Here is a 22,785-nt window from a genome sequence, read left to right as displayed (position 1 = left end):
ACAAATTCTGATTCAGTTTTATCTTCAAATGTGAAGGAAAATGTTGGCAGTGTAAAAGTTTTGTACCATCTCTATTGAAGATTTAAAACATCCTTATCGACACTGATTTTCACAATCTCTGTCCCTTGATAAAGGAAGTGCTCTTCAATTAAATCTATTTCCACACTGGAATTTTCTCAAGCATTGTCTCTGCACAGGGAAACAGAAAGTGTAGGGCTCAGAGGTTGGATCATAAGGCCAAGACTTACCCAGTATGGCATAGTAAAAAGGGAACTGGGTGGGGTCAGCAGAGTACTGGGGGAGTGCATAGAGACCACCAGGTAGAGAATTCCACATCAACCGGTTTCTGGACACCAAGGAGTCCACACGGTCCTGAATGATCTGAACAAAAGAGAAGGCAGAGAGAGGAAGAGAGGAGAGAGTGTGTGAAGATCCAGACAAGAAAAAATATCATAATGTAAGGAGTAAGAAAGTTCTTGTTCCCCTCTAGACATAGAAATAAAAATAAAAATATCCGGTTGTGTATCTTTGGCTGCTTCATGGTGAACTCTGTAGAAGATGACTCTAAAAAACAGGTCTCACACTCTTAAACTGCTTCACTTGGGGCATCAACCCACTCCCAACATGAGGAGTCCATTGGCCCTTTAGCTGCTATCATCCATCAGGCTTGTTAACAAAGGTCAGGTTAGCTGGTTCAGCGCTGTGAGGTCTTAAGAGGGCTCAGAGGAAACCGGCGACACAGCTGTGACTGCTGCTGGGCCTCTGAATACACAAAAGTCTTCAATTCAGAAAAATGGGTCATCTGTTTTCTGTATGACAGTTAATCCTAATGTGAGCTGTAGCCGCCTGGTGGGTCAGGACAGTACTGCAAGGAAAAGACCAGTGAATGACCCTGTTGCTTGGTTAGCAGCCATTATGGCAGGATTTTGGCTTCAAAGTTTTAGGTAGAAGATGGATACACATTGGCCTAGTCTATAAACACTCAATGGGTGACAGTTAAACCAGCTCTCTGGTGGGGTCAAAGTTTCTCGAAAAACTGCAAAATTATTGATTTGCAAAACTTTCTAAATACAGCTGTATAAATGGGGATTCAGAAACCAAAACTACTTTTTGTACCAGTCTGTTACCATCTAAAGTTCTGTTTTACAATTGTACATATAACACTGGCATGCAAATTGACCTCCTTTTTGAACTGATCCCCTAGTGGCTTTTTGGGGTATTATAGTTTTCACTACTCATGTATTTTTTAATTCTTATTTTTGTTTTGTTTTACCTTTGTTTTAGCAGGAATAAACCCATCGAGTTAAAATAAAATAAATAAAAATGTCTTTTATAAGGGAGTCTGGGCCAAAACAGCAGCCCATTAAGTTACATAGTCAACAGTCAAAGGTAAAGAAGGCAATCACTTCATTCATCAGCCCATCAATGATCAATTATCTGGTTTTAAAATCATTCAAAACAATAAGTTGATCCAGCTTAAAATGATCCTGCAGTTATGGTACGCACAGGTTAAAAAAATGCTTTAATGTATGTATGCTTTTATTTCTGACTTGTTAAAAAATCAGTTAAAATTCAAAAGTTATTATATAAATGAACACAAGATTGTTCTTGATTATGTTCTTACTAGACAACAACATTTGTTTCTAACTTTCAGAGTTCTCTTCATTGCATTTAAAGAACACACAATATCATTTTTTAATTACCTCCACCAAGAAGGTTATTTTTTGGGAGAGTTTGTCTGTTTGTTTTTCTGTGAACAACATAACTCAACAAGTATCGAATGGATCTTGATGAAATTTTCAGAAAATGTTTAAAATGGAATAAGGAAGAAGTGATTACATTTTGGAGGTGATCCGGATCACCATCTGGATCCAGGTTTTTTTTTTTTAAGAATTCTTTATCATTGTGAGATAGGGCCATTTTTACCATATGTGTATATAACTCCACGATAAATGGTGGGATTGCTTTGAAAAACAATACAAGACAAGGTCACCATAAATTCTGAGAGATGTAAAAGTACGATCCAGATTCTGGCAATATTCTGGATACTAAGATCCAAAATATGAAATATGTATTGGGTCATTGGGTCATCATAATTTTCAACACTGTCAGGTAACAAATTATTGTACAAACCTGCAACTAACACCAAATTTTAGCAGCTGAAAGGGAGTATAACATTCAAGTAGGACTAAAATGTTGAGTGAGAATCACACTTTGCTTGTTAGAGGTCTGTGTTCTGAGTGCTTTGCTAGTTATGATTATTTTTTATCTTAGCTTGTAAAGAAACTAGTAGCTATAATTTAATCTGAAATGGACAAGAAAATTTGTGTTTAAATATGGAGTATGTTGGGAATGACAGTGCGTTTTCTATAGAACCAAAAAGTAAAAGCGACACATAAACTGCATTCATATTCTGTGTTAAGGGATGAAAGGGTGAGATGACACAGGCAGAGGATGGATCATGTCCCTGGCTGACTTGTCAGTTGCTAAATGAAAAGCTTTAGAAGGATTGAGAGAAAGATATCTCTGTCATGAGGAAAGCTCACAACCTGGAGTTGAATTCTTCTGTTATCTTCCATTTCTTCCTTTCAGCTTTTCACTGGTGTAACATCTTTATTTACAAAGTGTCAAAGGAGTGTTTTTGGACTGCGTTTGCTGCCTTCATTGAGTCAGTAGAAGATGAGTAAAAACATGATTGTGAAAAATAGTGTTAGACTAACAGTGTATGGAAATGTCTCTCCTTGTTACTCCTTAATTTTGTGGTAAATTCACTTAAATATAGCAGATGTGTGTAGACAGCACAAGTTGGATGTAGGAATGCACACAGCTCGGGTACTCTCCAGTACTCTGAACTTAAGGCTTTAAAATAACATCTAAAGCTAGTGGTCGATGTTGTACTTCATAAAAACAGTCTGTATCTGTTCTCTCTGGACGACAGTAGAGAGAAATTCAAATGTAATGGCTTTCATAAATGAGCCACAGAGTCAATAAATGAAAGAAGGACCCATTTCCGTTGCAAATCTTTAAGATTATAAAAACTTTCCCAGCCTTTTAACAAATAAAAAAAGAGAAAAAGATAAAGGGAGATATTAAGAACAAAGCATAGATTTTCTACAGCATCCTGCTTTTCTTTCATATCCCTCTGACTCCAAAGCTCTCTGCTGATCTGTGGAGAATTAGCTTGGCACTTACAGCCAGCTCTTTACACACGTACACTCACACACACACCTACTGACACCAACTGTCAGGCTCGCAGTATGTGGGACACTACAGTTATCAACAACGGCTCATTTCACCCATTTAGCCCGGTGGCATGCTGGCTCGGAGGTTTTAGCACATCTGGCCAGCAGTGTATGGCTGTCAGTGGGCTTCTGTCTAATTTCACACCCTGCTAGCACTGGGCATTTGGTGGTGTCGCTGAGGTCTTGTTGTCGCTGTGATTTTAAGAAGAAAAAGTGCAGCAATTTGTGAAATGTTTGCACTATTAAGCTGAGGACACATTACGATATCAGTGTTTTGGAGACGGGTGTGTTTATCACACAGTCTGTTCAAATGGCTCCATGTTCCCTGGTATGCTGAGCTCTTTATCTCTTTATGGGTAGTAGGCACCATGCAGGCATTTAAATATACATTACTTTTAATGGGCATCTCACTGGAATGACAGCAGTTTTTATGTGCATTAGCCCTGTAATCACTCAAATAACTCAACACAGCCCAGGAGGGGACATCAGCTCTTGTCAAACCCCTGATGTAGTATGCTTTTGCTTCTGTTTCATAGTTTTTAGATTTGTCTTCTTTCTGATTTGAAGACATCTAAATCCAAAATGTTTAAAAAAAGCAATGAAAACCAACCAAGCAGCAACCACTGGTCTTTAAATACAAAGCAAATGGTAAATTGCTTAAGACTGCAGTACCCTAAGTGTCCACTTGGGAATAGCACAAAAAGCCCATACAAACCTGTTAAGCAGTTTCGGCCTCAATAGCTTGCTATGAAAAAGGGAATTGGATATAAAAGTCTTAAAAAGGTTTCGTCTTCTGAAAACTTGTTTAGTTCTGTCAGAGTTGAAAATATAAGCCTTTAAGGGCGTGGCCCAACTGGCTATCCAAACAGTGCCACACTCAAGCATGATTGGCGCCATTCCCCCCGCAGTCCCTCTAGGCAAGGCAAGGCAAGTTTATTTATATAGCACATTTCAGCATGGCAATTCAAAGTGCACTCTACTCCACTATGAACCAGACTTAAGCATGACTGCCTCTTGTACATACATCATCATATCTTAATAATCAATAATACATCATCATGAAATGTCTGTTTTCAAGAGTTGCCTGCAGTCACTGTCGAATAGACAGTCGATAACCTGGTTCATGAGATTAGTTGGAGTCACATGATCTCTGGTGTGGATGTGGCCTGGATAGAGTATTAAAAAGCAGCCTTATACGTGGGATATAAGTTGTGCCCATAGACTGTACATATAGAGGACAGCGCGGCTCTGCTGTTTACCATTGTATGGTTTTGAAGTCAAAATACCCTGTCATAGGCGCAGCCATTGGTAGCAGTTGTGCAGCCAGAGTCTGAGCAGGAGAGACTGTGAGGGATTCTGGGAGAATCTGAATGGAGCCAGGTGACAAAAATAATATATATTTTTTTCTTTTGAGAGTCTAATCTCTTCTCGGCTCTACCCCCTGACATATTTTACATTCCCCGAAAAAATACACATGAATGGCAGCTGTCAATCGTTGTTAAACGTGATATAAAGCCTTGATTTTAACCTCTCATAACTAATGAAAACTAAACTTTTCAGAAAAAGAGGACCTAAACACAAGGCAGTCAAATGATATTTTCAAATCAACATAACAATTGGATGTGAGAAACATTTCTACGAGCTGTATTAATTTTTTAAAGATTGACCACAGCCCATCTGGAATGGCTGGGGAGATAGATATTTTGGCCTGGGTGTACAACCGAGCTTTGGCTTGAAGAGCTGGCTCTTTTGGGTTTCTGTTTGGTATTGAAGTAGCCATTTGAAGGAGAGGTGAAATGTCTTCAAAAATTTCTACAATTTCTACCACGATGACCTGGGTGACAGAGAACCTTCACAGCCACGCTTCAACAGCCCATTTTCTACTTGCTGACATTATTTTGTAGGCCATTTTTTATAACCTAGACTACATCCATGTTTTAGACAATCTATGAAACCAACCTGTCCCTGGACACAATTCTTAAGAGTGTTTTGTTTCAGCCTCAACACAGTTGCTGTCATTCAGCCACAGAGACTGAAAGGTGAAGAAGCAGAAATGATTGTAACCCCGGAAGAACATCAACTTTTTCAATGAGGTACCACTATGCTGTTATGTTTTGTTTTAAAGATTTAACAATAGTTATAGACTGTACTGTGGTGTGTAATTTTCATACAATTTAAATCAGTGAATCATGGACCAAACACCTTGAAGCTCTCCTGTGGCATAAAGCTGAGTGGGTGTGAGTGATCTTGGAGTTATTTCAGTGACACTAAAGCGATGTGTGATAGTGACTGTCACAACAATTTAAGTCTTTGTGGCAGAGATAATGAGCTCAAACAATAAAACGAGCTATAAGAGATCATAGAGATTTGATGCTGCTGCTGATGTTGGTAATAAAGAGGATGATTATTATGTTCAGTGTCTGTATTCAAAGATGTAACAGAGAGACAATAGTCCCTGAGGGCTGAATCGAGGCCGTGAGGAAGTAAAGTGGAGAATACAATGAGAGGAGAAAAGCTCTATGAGACAAGCTCATCTCCAACACACTCGAGCCGCCGAGGTCATTTAATGAGGCAGCCTCCAGCTCTACGGTCTTAAGAGGAGGCAACACACACAGTCACACACATATACACACTGTGCAGCCTCTCCAACCTGAGCCTCCAGCCAGTGCAGAGCTCTTTCACATCAGGCTCTTTCACTGTCTCATACTCATGTTGTTAGCTTTCTGGTGACACAAGTTTGTTTCCAGTCGAAGTGGAGCCGACAGACCTTCCACCAACCTGTGAGCTCTGTGGACGGATGTTTAGACATTGAACTGACAGAAAAAATAGTAAAGACCAACTTAAGGAGGTATAAGTCCTTTGATACCTCTATGTATGTGGTTGATTAATTTTGGCATTAATACAAAAGAGGACAGCAAGAGATAAATGACAGCAGTAAACATCCTAAATAAAGTGTGCACTAAACACACACACCTTTGATGATCTTTGATTAAATATGTGATTTCCATTACAGTTGTAATAGTGCCAATGTCTCTAATGTGGTGATTAAAGCTATGGTCTACAATTTGAAAGCTTGGTAATCATTAATAACACTGTTTATGAGGCCATTATGGTCTGATGGTCCGATCTACGCAATATAAAAAGCAAAAAGAACGAAAAAAATCTATTCAGTACATCAGCTGCAAAACGGCATAATAATTGACACATCCGAAGCGCCGTTCCCCTTATTTCGGGTTTGTGCATGAGTCCATCCAATCTCCTGTCTCCCCTGCTCTGCACCCTCTCACCCATGGTCCCGCCTCGTCCTTCCCCACTACCCCTCTCACGTCAGCTAGCTGCTCAGCCACTGAACCGTCATGGAGCTGAGGAAGACCGAAACCAGGAAGCTGTTACTGTAACCCTTCACAGCAGGGGAAGAAAATGAAAAAGTTTCGAGGAAAATGCAAGGAGGCTGATGCAAGGAAGAATCATGAGTGATACAGGAGACTGAGTATTGGAGGGATGTAGATGGGGATGTCAGCTGAATAACTCTGGTTAGTCTGTGCCTATACTGGCTGATGACTGAACATTGCTGGTTGGAACGGGTCGGCTCTGTCGATAGATTTTAGCATAAGTTAGCCACACATCTTTTGCATTGTAAACTGAGCTGGTGAAGACACGCCGAGAAAGATAAATCCTTGCAAACAGTCGGCTCTGCTCTGATCAGCTGGCAGTGGCAACACCAGACCTGCTTTGCCCTGCTAATTTATGGTTTTGATTGCGCCAGTCCAATTGAAAAAGCTACCAGCTTCTTGCCCTGTTGGAGGGGGCATGTCGTTAGGAGGCGAGGTAGGGTGATACAAGCTAGAGGGGCGGGATCTTGGAACACGGGACAGATTGGGTTTTTCAAATGTGTCTCATCAGCCAAATTGGGTTTCAGATCATAGACCATAGCTTTAAAATGTTTATCTTTCATTTCTGGGCAATAAAGTCAGGTTTTCTCAAAGTGTTAGTTACTAGTTGGTAATTTCAAATAATTCAATGAATTTTCTCCAGCCCTGGCTAAAACCTAACCTATCTTTGCTTTTTGTTGACAATCAGTGGTGGATCATTGCATTTCAGTTTCAGGACATTACTATAAATACCCATACTCCAGCACTCAACAAAACAACAAAATAACATTTATGACCCCATGGCAGCCATTCATGTTTGCCACTACTTTTCACTACTACAGTTTTTCCTCCAGCCAATACCAAGTTTTTGTCATGAACAAAGCCTGATCAGGGTTTTTTATATTTAAAGATAGTGAATAAAAACCTTAATCGGTTTCTTTCATATGCAAAAAAACCATGAATGCATAATCACAACACCGTGTGGGCACTAGTGGAAAACCATTTCTATCATTCATGGCCAATCAGTCACATGATGTCATTTGCAGATATTAGACAAGCGGGTCTTTGCTGACTTTGATCGTAAGGGGGAGATTGGGACAAAAATCAGCTGAAGTGCGTACCCGCCGTACCCGAAGTAGCACCACTGAAAAACTGATTGAGAGCGGTAGAAACAGACAGAAAAAAAAGAGGGGCATGGGTTAAGGTCGTGACACTTAATTTGGTTTTTACCCCCCACTTTCTTTTTGTCTTTCTCTCTCTGAGTTGCTCTCAAAAGAAAATACCCCATTCTGTTTTTTCAATACAAAAAAAAAGAAAGAAAAGAAAAAAACTACAGTCCAAAAGTGATTTTGCCGTTTTACAAAATCCAAAACCTGACAGCCTCAGACAAACCTTTCAAGGGTTGAAGTGTTAAGCTGTGTTTTTCATTTCAACTATAATCCTAAAAGGCTGAATGGAAACTTGTCAAAAAGTTTGGTGAAGAAAGTAAAAAGGATCACAAAGTCTTTGACCTCAAACCTTTTCATTTCTATCTACTTCTGAGCTAACCCCAGATAAGACCATGAACTCCATATTCCTGACTCCACTCTGTGGTGTTTTTGGGATGGCCGCTTGTTTTCAGCATCTTCTGGGTCAAATGTGAAGTAGAGAGTGCTTGAGAAGGAGAGGAAACATCCAGTTAACCTTCTCTGGGTAAAGAAAAGATTTCAGAAAGTAACTGACAGCTGGAGTTGATTTCTTCTACAAGGGGAATCTTTGGGAGGTACAACACAGCCAGCGGCAATGTGGAGTATAAAACAAGATGTAGCAGCTCGGTTGATTGAACAAAGCTTTCCTGACAAAACTGGATCCAAAAAATCTCCCATTAAGGCCTCTTTTTCTGAGCTTACCTCCAGAGTAGTTAAGACGATTTTGGCTACAGAGGAAAAGTAGGCGTCCCAGAGGAACTGAGTCTGCTGGCGGAGAGCCAGGATCCTGTCATGGCCCACAGACCGGGTAATGGAGGGAACCTGGAGGAAGAAAAGCAAGGAGACAAAACTGACAGTGAGATAAATTCAGTTAGATTTTAAACAATGTCAGTAGAGGGGGAGAGAATCAGTGAGTGGAAATCAAACAGTGCGGCAGACAGGTGGGGGAAGCATGAGTAATTATGTCGTCATGCAGAAAAGATGGGAGACAGTTTTTTCTTTGTTTAAAGCGACTCGGCTCCCACACCTTCCTCCCAAACACCAACCCTGGGACAAATCACCAAACCAATCCATCTTTAACTTACATATTTATTATAGTAGATAGCTGAAATGAAATATTAGGGGGTAGGAGAAAAAATTGACGTATCGAAGTATCCTGATTTTTTTTTTTTTTTTTAATTTAAATCATTTTAGTTTTTGTTCATAAGCTGGGTTTGAAAAAAGTCTAGATGTCACATCCCATATGAAAAAATCCTAAAAACTGACTCACATGTGATGTACATTTTAGGGGAAAATATGGCTCCAGATATAGTCTGTAGTAGGGATGGTACCTTTCACATTTGAAATGATACCTTTACCCAGTACCAGTATTCAATGGTACCAATATTCAGTACCTCTTTTGTAGAGATAGACTGATATGGATTTTTTTGGGGCCGATTACCGATACCGACTATTGGTAGGCAAGGAGGTCGATAACAGATATTTGAAGCCGATTTCACTTTGCAGTCAAAGTGAAAATATTGGCGTAAAACTTTTCAACAATACACACAACACTTAACTGCATTCAAATGCCTTTAAGCATATGTTTATTAAACAGCTCCCTGACTTAGCAGCATGTTTTATAAGTTAAACGAAAATTTTACATGACTGATTTTACATTTTTTGACAATCTAGGGCTTCCATAGGGAAGACAGGGAGAAATTCTGTGCAGAGAAGCATCAAGAAGCAGCTCCTGATTGTCTGCAGTTTAAAACAATTCTTACCATTATTTAAGAGGCAGAAAAATGTAAACCTGTGGGTCTTAATAGGAGGAGTGATTTTTGTGTCTTTATTACAATTTCGAGAGAGTCTGCTGCCTTAACTCACATTCGAAACATAACTGCCATCCAGAGTTACCCCACTTGATGAAACCTTTTTTCATCTATGTTGTGTGTGTGAGAGAGAGACAGTGCTGCATGCGCACAGCTTTCACTGCTGATTGGCTGTTACCTGAGCCATGGCTCTGCTTGTACTGGCTCAGGTGGTACTGGTGGGTCAGTATTGGGGGCTGAGAAGTGACTGCAGACAGCGGTGCAGCTGTATCAGAGCTGAAACAACAAGGTTTTGAATTGTTTTCATATCGGCCATCAAATTAAAAGAAGGCCGATGCAGATGTGGCCCAAATTGACAAATATCGGCCCCGATACACAGGCCAGCCAACACTCAGTCTATCCCTACTTTTTTTTGGCTGGATGTGGTAAACAATATCAATTTGTTTAATAATAAAACATCTATATTTTTCAATTTTACACATTACTTCTTCAATATATAACTTTGCAATGCTGTGTTCAAGTCCAGTATGGAAAATCTCCTACTCTTCCACTCCCTCAAAGTCACAAGGATTCCTAAACATGGCTCCTTTTGATTTTCAGTGAATTGGTACCTGGTACTTTTAACAGAATTCGGTCGGTACCTTTAAAAGTACCTAATTTGGTACCCATCCCCGGTCTGTAGCCACCATCATCATCATCATTCAACTTTTTCACATAGTCTGGTTCTAAAAAAGCAAATTGAAAATCACAAAAATCAGAACTAGAAGAATCTCACCTAAAATTGAATTGGCACCCCAAAAATCATTAAAGAAAAAAATCGGGAGAAAAGCATCTCATCCCAGCCCTAGCAAAAAGCCCCAACTATGTTTTTTCTTTTTCTTCTCAGTCACTATAAATCTTGGTGAAAATGCTTTAGCACCACAATTAAACAGTCAAGAAAATCCATGACATCGGTTTGGCATTTATGGGGTCGAATTTTTGATGTATGCAGCATTTTGCGTGTTATTTAGACATGAAGATTGGTTTTAAATGGTTATGTTTCTTCGTTTATAAGAATTTAACAGTAGTATGTGTCTGCCAACCCGAAAACTGTAGATTGAAGCATTTCTATAACTGTAGTTCCAATACTTTAAATGTTTGCAGCAGCTCCACCTAGTGCACAGGAGCTGCATTTTTTTAGCATCTTACCAAAACCATAACTCTAACCTTCACTGCGCCCTAATTGAAGGACTGAAACCTCCAAAGGCTTAAAGATCAAACAGGCCAGTGAGATCCTTAAAAACCTTCCTATTTTTATGAGAGATGGATGAAAAATTTGGGGTATGCCAAAGTGATGAAACTTAGCATGCATTAAATTAAGCATTTCCTGACACTTGGAGCATGTTTTTTTTCCCAATTCACTGACGCTGATGTAGTGAAAAAAAATAGAACCAAAGACATTTTGTTAATATGGATAAAATTTGGCACCTTGGTTTTATCAGATATCTGCAGAAAAAAGGGTTAATCCCCAAAGACTTCCACGCCAACATGGTCGCTGCATCAGGGGAGGATGCTCCAGCATTAAAAACTGTGAAAAAGTGAGCAGCTGAATTCAAGAGGCCAAAGCGACAATGATTTTATGTTTTTGTTTGAGAAAAATGCCACAAAATCCCAAAAGAAGACCCATAACATGACACACACCCAGCCCTTAACACGAGCAGAAGGTTTTTTTCACTTTCTGTTCACGTCACCTGTCGACAGCAGAGCGAGCTTTAATTGTCCGTCTCTCTGAGGACGAATACAAACAACAGCAATCAAATCAGCTCCACTCTCCCCCTCCATTCACTCTAATAGTGTTTATGCTTCTCAGCAGGGGCTCTGTGGGTGAGTGTGTGCCGCGTGTGTGTGTGTGTCTCCTCTCTTCGGGGGGAGTAAACTCTCCATATTAAACAGGCAGGTATTGCAGCTCTCAGTGATGTAATTGAAAGTAATGAGATTCAGTCTCTCAGCAGGTGTTTGGAGCTGCGATGTGTCGAACAGAGAGTCTCAGTGTGAGTGCGAGAGACACACAAAGAGGGCGAACATCCACGATCTGTTTACCCAGAATAAACATCTTCTTATACCCTCACTACGACATACAAACGCCGTCATTAGGAGGAAACAATTAAATGCTTTGTCGTATCTTAAGGCGTTTAGGGACCTTTTATAAGGTGTTCAACACGATAAACTGGAAATCCTTAGCTTTTAAGAGTCTGTTCTGACTCTTCCTCTTAATAAAGTGATGCAAACATTGCTGGAACAGCTGTTTCATTGTGCGTGAAACAAATGAAGTTGCTCGATGTGTCCTCAAAGTGTAAGAAGCTGTTATAGCTTTTATTTGAGACCAAAGTTTGAAGTTCGATCCCTGGTCAGGTAGAAGTTTTTTGTGGAGAGATTTTGAGTGTTTGATGGCGTAATTGGTCGTTCTTTTTTTTTTTTCCTAAAATCAGTCACTGAGTAGGGTCAAACATCCTTATTCCAACATCATCACAGACTTTTGAAATCAACCCTCTCCTGTCCCTCAGGTAGCTCTTGATACCAGAATAAAGTGATCAGACCTCTGCAGAGTTACGTGGTGCGTAAACATCCAAATCCGCAACTCTGCTCCTTCTCAAGGAAACTGTTCTCCATTAGGGGGCGTTATGAAGATAATGTGTCAGGATTTCTTTATGGCAGGATAAAGATCTGGATTTTATCGTGTTTGGTTTTTATTTCCAGACTATTTCAACCCGCTAACAACATTTTTAGCCCAAATATTTCTGATCTTGCACTCTGAATCAACTGAATGCACCAATTTTCATCTTTTCTGCACCATTTCATAACTTTAATCTGGTCTTTTGTCTTTTTAAATGTGGTTTTTGAACTCTGACCCTTTCACATCATGATAAAAACATTCATTTAAAGATGTCAGCTGCAAGAGTGGTTGAGTTTCTGCGGAATGTACAGATGCTTTAGCCTCATTCATCAGTCTTGTCTTAGTTTTCTTTGGTTATCTTTGTGCAATTGTCTGAAAGTGTAAATGTAAACTTGATTTAGAAAATGTTTGGTTCAGGAGTGGAGTAATGGGTGGGTCCAGTGGTCCCAGGCTTGACCACTTTTAACAGACCCACCCTAAACTCATCTCCACTTATCGAGGTCCGGGTTTCTGGGGGTAGCAATGCCATCAGCAAAGACCAGTGGCCCCTCCAGCTCCTCTGAGGGGATACCAAGGCGTCCCCAGGCCAGTCAAGAGATATAATTTCTCTGTGTCTCGGGTCTGCCCTGGGGTCTGATCCTAGCTGGACATGCCAAAACACCTCCTCGGGGAGGGGTCCAGAAGGCATCCTCACTAGATGCTCTGACCACCTCATCTGGCTCCTCTTGATGCGACCCGGATGCCTGATCTCTGAACCCTATCTATAAAACCCTTTGCACTAACGGTGACACGAATAAACGGCACAGAATTGTGAAAAATTTGGAAAAGTCATATTCAATCTTCGCCACTATTCCCCTCCAAGCTGTTACAGTCATAGTCTCTAGTGTGTGCTGCTGAGTGTGTGTCTCTGAGTGTGTGTGCGTGCGCCAGGTGTGTGGGTATTTTTTCCCTCTTCCCAGGCTGCCAGGTGGTGCAGGTGATTGGGGGTTACTCGGCGTCCACCAATAAGGAGCGTAGCTCGAGAGGGGAAGATTTCAAAAGGCTGGCAGGAGTTTGGGGCGGGAGTGGCTGATCTGCGGTGGTCTGTTGCCCAAAAGGCCCGTCTGAGCTTGGCTCTTAAGTAGAGACATTTGTTAGAGTTGTTATCCCCTCCAAGTTCTGTTGTAAAGGTTGTTCCGTTATAAGGTTGTGTGTTAACCGGATTTAATTTGATAAATAAACCTCAGTTCAATTCTTCCTTCGGCCATTCTTTTCATTAAACATTCCTAATTTGCCTGAACATCTGGCTTATGTTTCTTCCTTTACCCTATTAAGAGCTGTGGCGGTAACACAAGCGATGTCTTAGTGATTGTTGTCTTTGTAGTTTTTGTGTCTTTTGTCGTAAAGACTGGGTGCGGGGACATGAGCACAATCAATGTTGAATGTTTTGGTGTGTGTATATGTGACATATCAACAATGAGCGTTTTGATTGTTCAGATGTGTACTAATCACAAGCGAAACTTTGGAAAAATCGACCTTGGTTGGGGGTCCGAAAAAATCAAAGCCACGATTTCGCTCAGCAAAATAACATTGCTGGTGTGAAAGCTTGCACTGAAAAACTAATAAATACCATGTAAAATAGTTGTGCAAGAAATATGGGTTTGGTTTAAAAAGGTCTACAGGCTGAGCCCATTCTAACCTTAAATTTGAAATTTGATTGAAATTGATTTATTTTTTCTCTCTTTTTTTTTTTTTACTTCAATCTTAAAGGAACATCATGAAAACCCTTTCACTTCCATTTCATTTTTGTTAGATGCCCTGTCTTTGTAAAATGAAGTGAGTTTTGCAGTCTTTTTTATCTTGCTGGAAACTAAAAAAAAAAAAAAAAAGGAAAAAAAAAACTGAACAGAGTTACGAAACATTCAGCCTCATCTTATATGAGCAGTGTATGGGAATGATTTTGAGAAGGACTGTAGAATTTTTTGTTAAACTGTGGTGCAGCCCACTGGTGCATGAGAGCGCTACTCTTTGGTCGGCACCATGGAGAGCAACCACAGGTTCGTCTGTCTGCAGCACAAAAACACAGAACTGAAATCCTGGCTCCACCCCTGGTTTTAATTCAGTGCTGTAATTAATACCTTGTAAGATGGAAGCTTAGGGTCATATGAAACTGAACCTCTGACTCAATTCTCTGGGTGTTTTTTTCATCAGAGTTAAAGAAGAGCTGTTAACACACAGACTTTGCTTTTGTCATTGCATTGCTTCTTTGCACATGAAAGACTCGATTGCAGTGAACCGTAATCTGCAATTCATCCTCAAAAGAAAACGTCTCACACTACGTGGAGGTCTGTTCTTGATAAAGTTGTAATAAATGCAAATTCAAAAAAGAAAAAAACGCAACTGGCCCGACTTTCACCTCTGTGGTCTCCTCGTCTTCCTTTCTCAAGTCGCTGAGTGTTTAGGTCCCTGCTCCAGAATATGCAAAGCAGAAATCAACTGTTTGATTTCAACATGTTGTGTAGGAGTTGTTGTTAGTTATTATTCCTGACTGCCTCCATATCTAAAATAATTTATCAAATGTCGTAATAAGTGGGCAAATTAATGTAAAATATAGCTGTTTTTATGCTGCATTAGTCAGAAATGTTGGTTTCAGTGTCTCAAACTGTCAAAACATGATAATTGCTGCAGACATATTATGGTAAACAACAATTAGCGTGCTTTTATTCTGAAGGTTTTGTTCTGCTGAAGGGGATGCACCAAACAAAAACAACATTATCACATCATCACGACTCGGTGGTGTTTAACGATGAGAAAAACAGGGCTTGGTGTTGCTTAAAAGGCAAGTTTGTGGCACTTTTATCACATCTTGTCTGCTTTTGTGTCACTCACAGAGAAAAATTAAATCATCACCAGCAGCTTTTAGAGGTTTTAGACAATTTCATCAAAGCTACGCACACACAGACACACACAGTTTCACACCTGTGTGCTGATGTCCAAGGGGCGGAACGGGTCACACAGGTGGTTTGCAGTAATATAGAGAGTAATTAAGGAGAGTAAATAGCAGCAGCTCAGCCCGCTGCTGTAATTAAAGAGAACAGGAGGAGATTCGGTCGGAGAATAATCTGTGCTGGATAAAAATAGTGCCTGGCGGAGGTGTAAGTGACTGTGAATACACAGCTGTCATGTCTGAGAAAAATAAAATTAACAAAACTCTGCATGACTGAAATGAGACTCACTGAGTTAAACTGAAAGGCTGCACGACAGTTATGTGTTGACAGAATTTGATGGTTTTAATTTGCAGAAACTCAAATTTCCTGTTTCAGTTGATTGAACATTTTCTGAAGTATATAAAAAAAAGTAACCTGATGTGTTAAACTTCTACTGATCAAATGCACTCTGCTCTAAAACCCCAAAAAAGCTCTATATGCAAAAAAAAAACCAAAAAAAAAAAAAAACAGAATTCAACAAATGAAGAGCTTATTGGAAATCAAATTTGTGATTTTTTCCCTTTGATTCCTGATTGAAAATTGGCATCACAAAGCTCTACGATAAACAAGAATAGTCACTACTTTCACAGTTGTACTTTTATTATGAATAGTAAACTGACTAGGTCTTATATAGCACTTTTCTAGGCTATTTCAAGGCATTCCAAATCCATACTTGGCAGTGTTTTTTGGACATAAAACCCATGCAATCCAATCAGTATGAGCTCCCATCATTCAGCTGTGATGTTTGACCACCGAAAACTTCGTTTCCCAGCGTCTACATGAAATCATGAAACCAGAGTTTTCCAAAATATTCACTTTGGCCGGAGTTTTCAGAAAACATTGTTTATATTGATGTAAAACCGTGGTCCTGTGTGGATGATGGGCATAAATATATAAAAACATATGTGGTTTCCCAGATACCTGGCTAAATGTCAACATGGTCCTAGTCTTACTGACCAATCAAAGCACTTTACACTGCTCGTCTCATTCACACACTGATGGTAGTAACTGCTGTGGTAGGAACCATCAATTTAACTAACACAGACACACCTATTCACACTCACACTGACCAACACTGGGTCCACTGGTCAGACGGCCTGTTAGTCAGAAGGCCACTTTGTCAGAAAAAAAACCCATCAGTTTAACTAACACAGGCACACCCATTCACACACACCACTGACCAACACTTGAAGCAATTTGGGGTTCAGTGTCTAGCTCAAGGACACTTAGGCATGTGACTGCAGGAGCTGAAATTGAACCCTCGACCCTCCAGTTGAGAGGTGATGACTCTCCCACTGAGCCATAGCCACTAGCCATCCATCCATCAATCCATCTTCTGCCGCTTATCTGGGGTCGGTCGCGGGGGCAGCAAGCCTAAGCAGGGAAGTCCAAACTTCCCTCTCCCTAGCTACTTAGTCCAACTCTTCCCAGGGGATCCTGAGACATTCCCAGGCCAGCCAGGAGACGTAGTCTCCCCAACATGTTCTGGGACTCCTTTCAGTGGGACGTGCCCTGAACACCTCACCAGGTCTGGAGGGCGTCTGGAGGGCATCCTCATCAGATGCCCCACCTCATCTGGCTCCTCTCAACGCGGAGGAGCTGCAGCTGTACTCCGCGCTCCTCCCGAATAGCTTCTCACCCTATCTCTAAGGAAGAGCCTGGCCACCCTACAGAGGAAACTCATTTCAGCCGCTTGTACCGGCGTTCTTTTTCTTTCAGTCACTACCCAAAGCTCATGACCATAGGTGAGGGTGGAAAGATCGACCGGTAAACAGAGAGCTGCAATGTTTCTTACTGCAGATGCTGCACCGATCCGCCTATCGATCTCTCGCCCAGTCCTCATGAACAAGACCCGAGATACTTAAAGCCACCGGCATATAGTGTTATTACTATCCTGGATGATTTTCACATATTTTCCAATTGGTAAAACAACAACTCTGCAACTGCTGCAGAAAAATGTAGAGGTGGAAAAACACCCAAACAGATTAGGCAAGCATTAATCCACTGCAGTATACCACATCTAGGGTCAAAAATCTGACCCAAGAGGGAAAGGGGGGTTGTTGAAGTGTTGCTACAGTTACAACAGCATGCCATGGGTATAGAGCTTTTTTGAAGTCTCCTGTGCACTGTTTGCTGTTTCTTTTGTACAAGCTACATTGCAGTTTCGATCAATTCACACAAATATAGAAAGTCTGAGAATTAGACAAAAATCAGCCTGAAAAAATATTGACACTAGTAGCACACAGCACATTTCATTGGCCACATCTGTTTCAAATATCGAACAGTGATTTCCAATCCATGTGCTGCTGGTCTGCCGGGTTTGAATCCACCCCAGCTGGATCTGTGTGATAGCTCCGGGGAATCTGGAGCCAGAGATGACAGTTATATCAGGGAATGTGTTGGCATTTCAGCAGACAGACAGTGAATTAGCCTCCGCTGAAAGGCCACATTTTATCAGTTGTGTGAGGAAGATTTGCCCTCTTCATTCAGGTTACTCTGCAGCAGCTTTTACTGAACGTTATCTGTGCACTGTCATAAAACGTGAGAGGAAACAACAGCTTTCTTTCCACCATTTTTTAACAGTGTCTCAAGAACACCTCTGTGGTCTATTCTAAAATCTTGAGCAAAATTTGTGGTTTTTACTGGATAAAGAGTCCTCTTCCCAAGAGTGCCATCACCTGCTGTCTTAAAGATGTGACCCTTGAATGAATGGAGTGGATCTTCTTTTAAACACTACTTTTCTTTGTTCCTTTTTTGAGGATGCAAACCAATGACGTAATGTATTTGTTTGCAGTTAAGTAGAGTATAATTTTGCTGCTGATTTTTTTTTTTTTACCTGTAGCAGCAGCCTCTCGTCTCCAATGATGGCAGCCTTCCTCCAGTCGATGACTTCTGAGAAGGGAAGCTCCCAGCCGTTACTCAGAATAACAGGGATACAAGCCGCCTGTAAGGGAAGAGGAAAGTAGAAAATCAGTATGAAAAGAGGTGGATAGTTGTCATGTGTCCTCAGTAATGTCCAGTTTGCATTTTTTTACTCCAGGGTTGTCTTTCATGTTTGTCATGTCTGGTTTTGTTCTCCCATCTCTTCTCTTGATTCAGGTCCCTTCACTTCCTGCCCTAATGTTTTCCTCCCCTTGTGATTGTGATCCCAATCCTTCATTGTTTCTACCTGTGCCCCATTACCCTATCTATAAATGTCTGCGTCTCTCCTTGTGCAGATTGTTAAATCCATACCCCAGGTGCCCATTTTATTGTCAGAGCTTGTCAGTCATAAAAAAAGAGGCCCTTTAGTCAGGAGGCCTGTTAGTCAAAAAAGAAAGAGGTCTATTTGTCAAAGGCCTGTTAGTCAGAATATACGAAGGTCCATTAGTCAGAAGGTCTGTTATTTTGAAAATAAGAAGGCCCTTAAGTCAGAAGGCCTGTTCGTCAGAAAAAAAACAAAACAGGTCCACTGGTCAGAAGGCCGGTTAGTCAGAAAATAAGAAGGTCTGCCAGTTAGAAAGTTGGTTAGTCAGAAAAAAGAAGGCCCTTTAGTCAGGGGGCCTGTTAGTCAGAGGACCAGCTAGTCAAAAAAGAAAGAGGTCTGTTTGTCCAAAGACCCGTTAGTCATAATATACGAGAGTCCATCGGTCAGATGGTCCATCATTTTGAAAATAAGAGGGCTTGTTAGTTGAAAAATAAGGTCTGTTAGTCAAAAGGCCTGTAAGCCAAAGAATAATAAGGTCCGTCAGTCAGAAGACCAGTTAGTCAGAAAATAAGAAGGCCCTTAGATCAGAAAGCCCTTCAGTTGGAAAATAAGAAGGCCTGTTAGGCAGAAAATAAGACGGTAGGTTAGTCAGATAACCAGTAAGTCAGATAATAAGGCCCTTAGGTGAGGAAAGCCCATTAGTCGGAAAATAAAAAGGCCTGTTAGTCAGAAAATAAGAAAGTCTGTTTGTCAGAGGACCAGTTAGTCAGAAAATAAGAATGCCGCCAGTCAGAAGGTTGGTTGGTCAGAAAAAAAGAAGATCTGTCAGTTGGCCTTGGCTTGGATTTGCCTGGACACATGTCATATTAAGAGCTCTGGTAAAGCAACATGAATGATAAAACAATAATGTCACAATAAAAAAGTGATAAAAAAAACAAAAACAAAAAACACTTCGAATATAGCAACAAAAAGTGATAGCTTCAACTTTATTAGAAACATGAATCATAAATCAAAAAGAAAATGAGGGTGAAGAATTTCAGCTAAATGCAAATTAATTTTGTGACAAACAGGTCTTCTGAGAATAGGGCAGGCCCTGTTCGGAGCTGGTAAAGATCTAGCCTAAGGTCAAGATTGTCCAGATTAAGTTTTCAGTTTTGGTTGATACTTCGTTCACTTTGTTTCCTGGCTTAGCTGAGATCTGGATTTCTTCCTGTTAATCTTGTGGTGGAATTGGCTAAATGATAAAGCATCTTCCACAGAGACTGTGACGCTCAGTGATCAAACTCTGAATTCAAATTGAGGCTAGGACTGTGAAAACATGAAAACACTCATTATCCAGAATGAAGTGACTTTTTGTGGTCGAACTTGGTTAAACCGGCGGCTTTTACACTTTTACTGGAAGCTGCACATGTGTGTTTTCTCCTCACTGTCTGTAGTCTGTCCAGCTTTGAGTTGTTTTACAAACGCTTTTACACTACTGTAGTCCCTGAGGACTTTGAAACAAGTTCAATGAAATCACACAGACAAGTTACATCAGTTCTGTTCTTCTCTTTTCTGTCTTTTCATCCTTTTAATTCTGTTTCCTGTTTTGGTTTTATTTCATCTTGTTCATTCACCTCGTCTCCACAAACCGTCCTCCAGCATAGAAATCTGTCTCCAGTTGTTGATGAGTTTAATTTTTCAGCCAAAATTGAGAGTCTAAAGTTTTCAACACTGCACCAACATATGTTTCATAAAATTTTCATTGGTGAACAAGTTTTTCGAACTTAAGAAAGAAAGAGAAATGACTAAGCAGAAGTTTAATTCCTAGCACAGTGAGGGACCCTTTTTTCCTTCCACTGAGGGATTTATCCTCTTAGGTACTCTTCGTCTGATGAGACTCTTTCATATTGTTCCAAGTACGAGTCGTGCAGAAACAAATGAAGCCGCCAAAAAAAAGATTAAGGACAAATCGAAGTGTATTTATTTATTTCCCAGAGTGCATCAATATTTAGAGGACTCATTAATGCGACTTAATTCATCAGGAGCTGCTTTCACTCCCACAGGAGACTGTGTGTGGCTGTAAATATGATATTTGACGAGGATGTTTCATCATTTGTGGTCAATGGACAGAAATCAAACTCCGTGTCGGGGGAGAAAATATGTTGTTTCTGGATAATTTTTCTCCTCTCTACAGAATTGAGTGTGCGACTGCCAGACTTGTGACCTTCAGTGTTTGAAACGTGAAACAAAAATCAATGTTTCTCTTTCATTTTGTTAATTTATCTTTAACAAAAACAGGAAAATGGTTGTAAATCCTGCTGAAAAAGCTCAGCCCAATTAATAGTCCTAGTCCTGAAATCCAGCCCGGTTAAGAAATATAATTGAACAGACCTTCTGCATAGTCTGCTCTGGAGTAATGGAGCTGTGTTGAATAAAGAAAAAAAACTTCAATAAGTCTGGTATTTTCATTTAAAGTTCAAGATGGACTCCATTCTCCATCAAGCAAAGCCAAGAGATTAAAGGAGATTCACAAAATGCCGAGTGCATGATCAGTGACCTGGCGATGCATATTCTCTTCGCTTTGATTAATCTGCCTTTGTACCAGGATGTCCACTCTTTTTCTCTCCGTCACCTCCCAACATGTCTGAGTTTTCCTCCTCTTTTCTACTGATCTCAGAAAACAACTAAGTGCCCCTTTTACCCTTCTCCTAACATTTATTCTTCTCTTTCTTTAGCAAACTTTAAATTCGCTGCAAACCTGTTAAAATAATTTGAGTGTTTTAATGAAAAGTTTAATTAAACTGTTGCTCATTTGGTCTGCCAGGAACTTCTTTAATTTCCTCCTGGATTATCTAATAACAGCAGAAAGTTCAGTCTTTTCTTTGTGCTTTCTCTCAGAGAATTCTGTCTATGAATAAATATGGAGAAATCTTCACCAGAGGAGTGTGTGTGACATCTGACAAAGATCGGCCAAACTCTGAACCAACTCTGAGCTTGTTGTTCTTTTGCCATAATTTAAAACAAAGCTGCCATCCCCAGTTTACACTGCAAAAAAACTTATCAAGTGTTTTTTTTATTATTTTAAATAGAAAATGTCTTTTCAGACTTTATATGAGCCACATTTAAGACAAAAATGAGGTCTGAAATGCTTGTATGAAGTGAAAAAAATCAGCCCTTGGAACAAGAAAAAAGTTACTTTTATTAAGACATTATTCCAGTTTTAAGCAAATTCTTAAGCAAAATTTTCTTGTTCCATTGGCAGATTTTGTTGACTTGTTTCAAATAATTTAGGCCTAATTTTTCTCTTTGAATAACTTGAAATAAGACATTTTTTAGTAAAAATATGAGGCAATGCAGCAGTACTAAAATCTGCAGTTCATTGAGTTTCTGTTTGTGGCAGGCTCTGGAAGTACAAAAATGACATACACACACCAGGCCAGAAAAGATGATACGGCAAAAATAAACATGTTTACAGCCTGGTATAAAAGTGTCCTCTGTCCGAAAGGCCAATTTCAGATATAGAATCACCAGTCAAAGGCTCAGCTGACTGACTGGCAGGAGCTGACGATTTGCTACAGAAGTCTTTGTCAGAAACAGATGGGAGACTACACCCATTCATTATTCAGTTTATGTTTAAGACCAGAACTCCTCCATTAAGAGTAGTTTATATGACGCTTCATAAAACTTCACAGACCTGTAGGGCTTCCAGGAAGCGAAAGGATCCAAGGCGTCGACCTCTGGGAACCAGGCAGAAACTAGAGTTGTGGAGCAGCTCCTGGTAGTCAAACCTACACAAAGACAAATAAAGAAACATTTGTCACATGAATCCCTGTTCAACCTATGACAGAACATCAGCACACTTAGCAAATTAAGAAGAAAAAAAAAGCAGACTATAGATTTGATCTGATGTAACGGTAGCCAATAACCCCAGATAAAGAGGCCAAATCAAATGTCAAACATCACAGACAAAATAGACAAAGATAAGTCAGGCAAGCCACAAAGCAAAGGTCAGCGCATTGATTTTGACACTGTTGTATGTTTTGTCACTGATGCTCACTATGTTCTGTACCCCTTGGGGTCTTTGCTGCTGCTCTCCCTGCCTTCACTTTTCATGCATGCACATGAAAGAGAGAAGGGAGGTATGCTCTCCCAATTTCAAGCTTTTACATTCAACCCAACACATCACCAGTCTTATCCCACAGAAGGGCTTTCAGGTTATTCTTACCCCCGCCAAGGAAGCTATGTTTTTGGTAGTTTGTTACCAGCTGCCGTCTGTGAACATCATAACTCAAAAAGTAACGAACAGATCTTCATGAAATTTTCAGGAAATGTTCAAAATGGGATAGAGAAGAAGTTGTTACATTTTGGAGGTGATCTGGATCCCCG

At 40.2% G+C, this 22,785-nt stretch overlaps 1 protein-coding gene across 1 annotated transcript in view; it reads right to left on the bottom strand.

Annotated features, from left to right (window-relative positions):
• LOC141801640 (exostosin-1) overlaps window positions 1-22,785 on the bottom strand; it is a 240,790-nt gene that overhangs the window by 34,794 nt on the left and 183,211 nt on the right. Inside the window, exons 4-7 of the mRNA XM_074684766.1 lie at window positions 22,094-22,187; window positions 18,067-18,174; window positions 8,503-8,622; window positions 249-381 (exon numbers count right to left, since the gene is read on the bottom strand). Coding sequence (XP_074540867.1) covers window positions 249-381; window positions 8,503-8,622; window positions 18,067-18,174; window positions 22,094-22,187 — 455 coding nt within the window. The remainder of the gene's footprint in view (window positions 1-248; window positions 382-8,502; window positions 8,623-18,066; window positions 18,175-22,093; window positions 22,188-22,785) is intronic.

Source organism: Halichoeres trimaculatus, unplaced genomic scaffold (genome assembly GCF_033239565.1).
Source record: "Halichoeres trimaculatus isolate MK-OKI-2021-1 unplaced genomic scaffold, fHalTri1.1 fHalTri1_scaffold_13, whole genome shotgun sequence".
Lineage (NCBI taxonomy): Eukaryota > Metazoa > Chordata > Actinopteri > Labriformes > Labridae > Halichoeres > Halichoeres trimaculatus.
The sequence above is the reverse complement of the archived record's forward strand: the minus strand, read 5'-3'. Positions and strand labels throughout refer to the sequence as shown.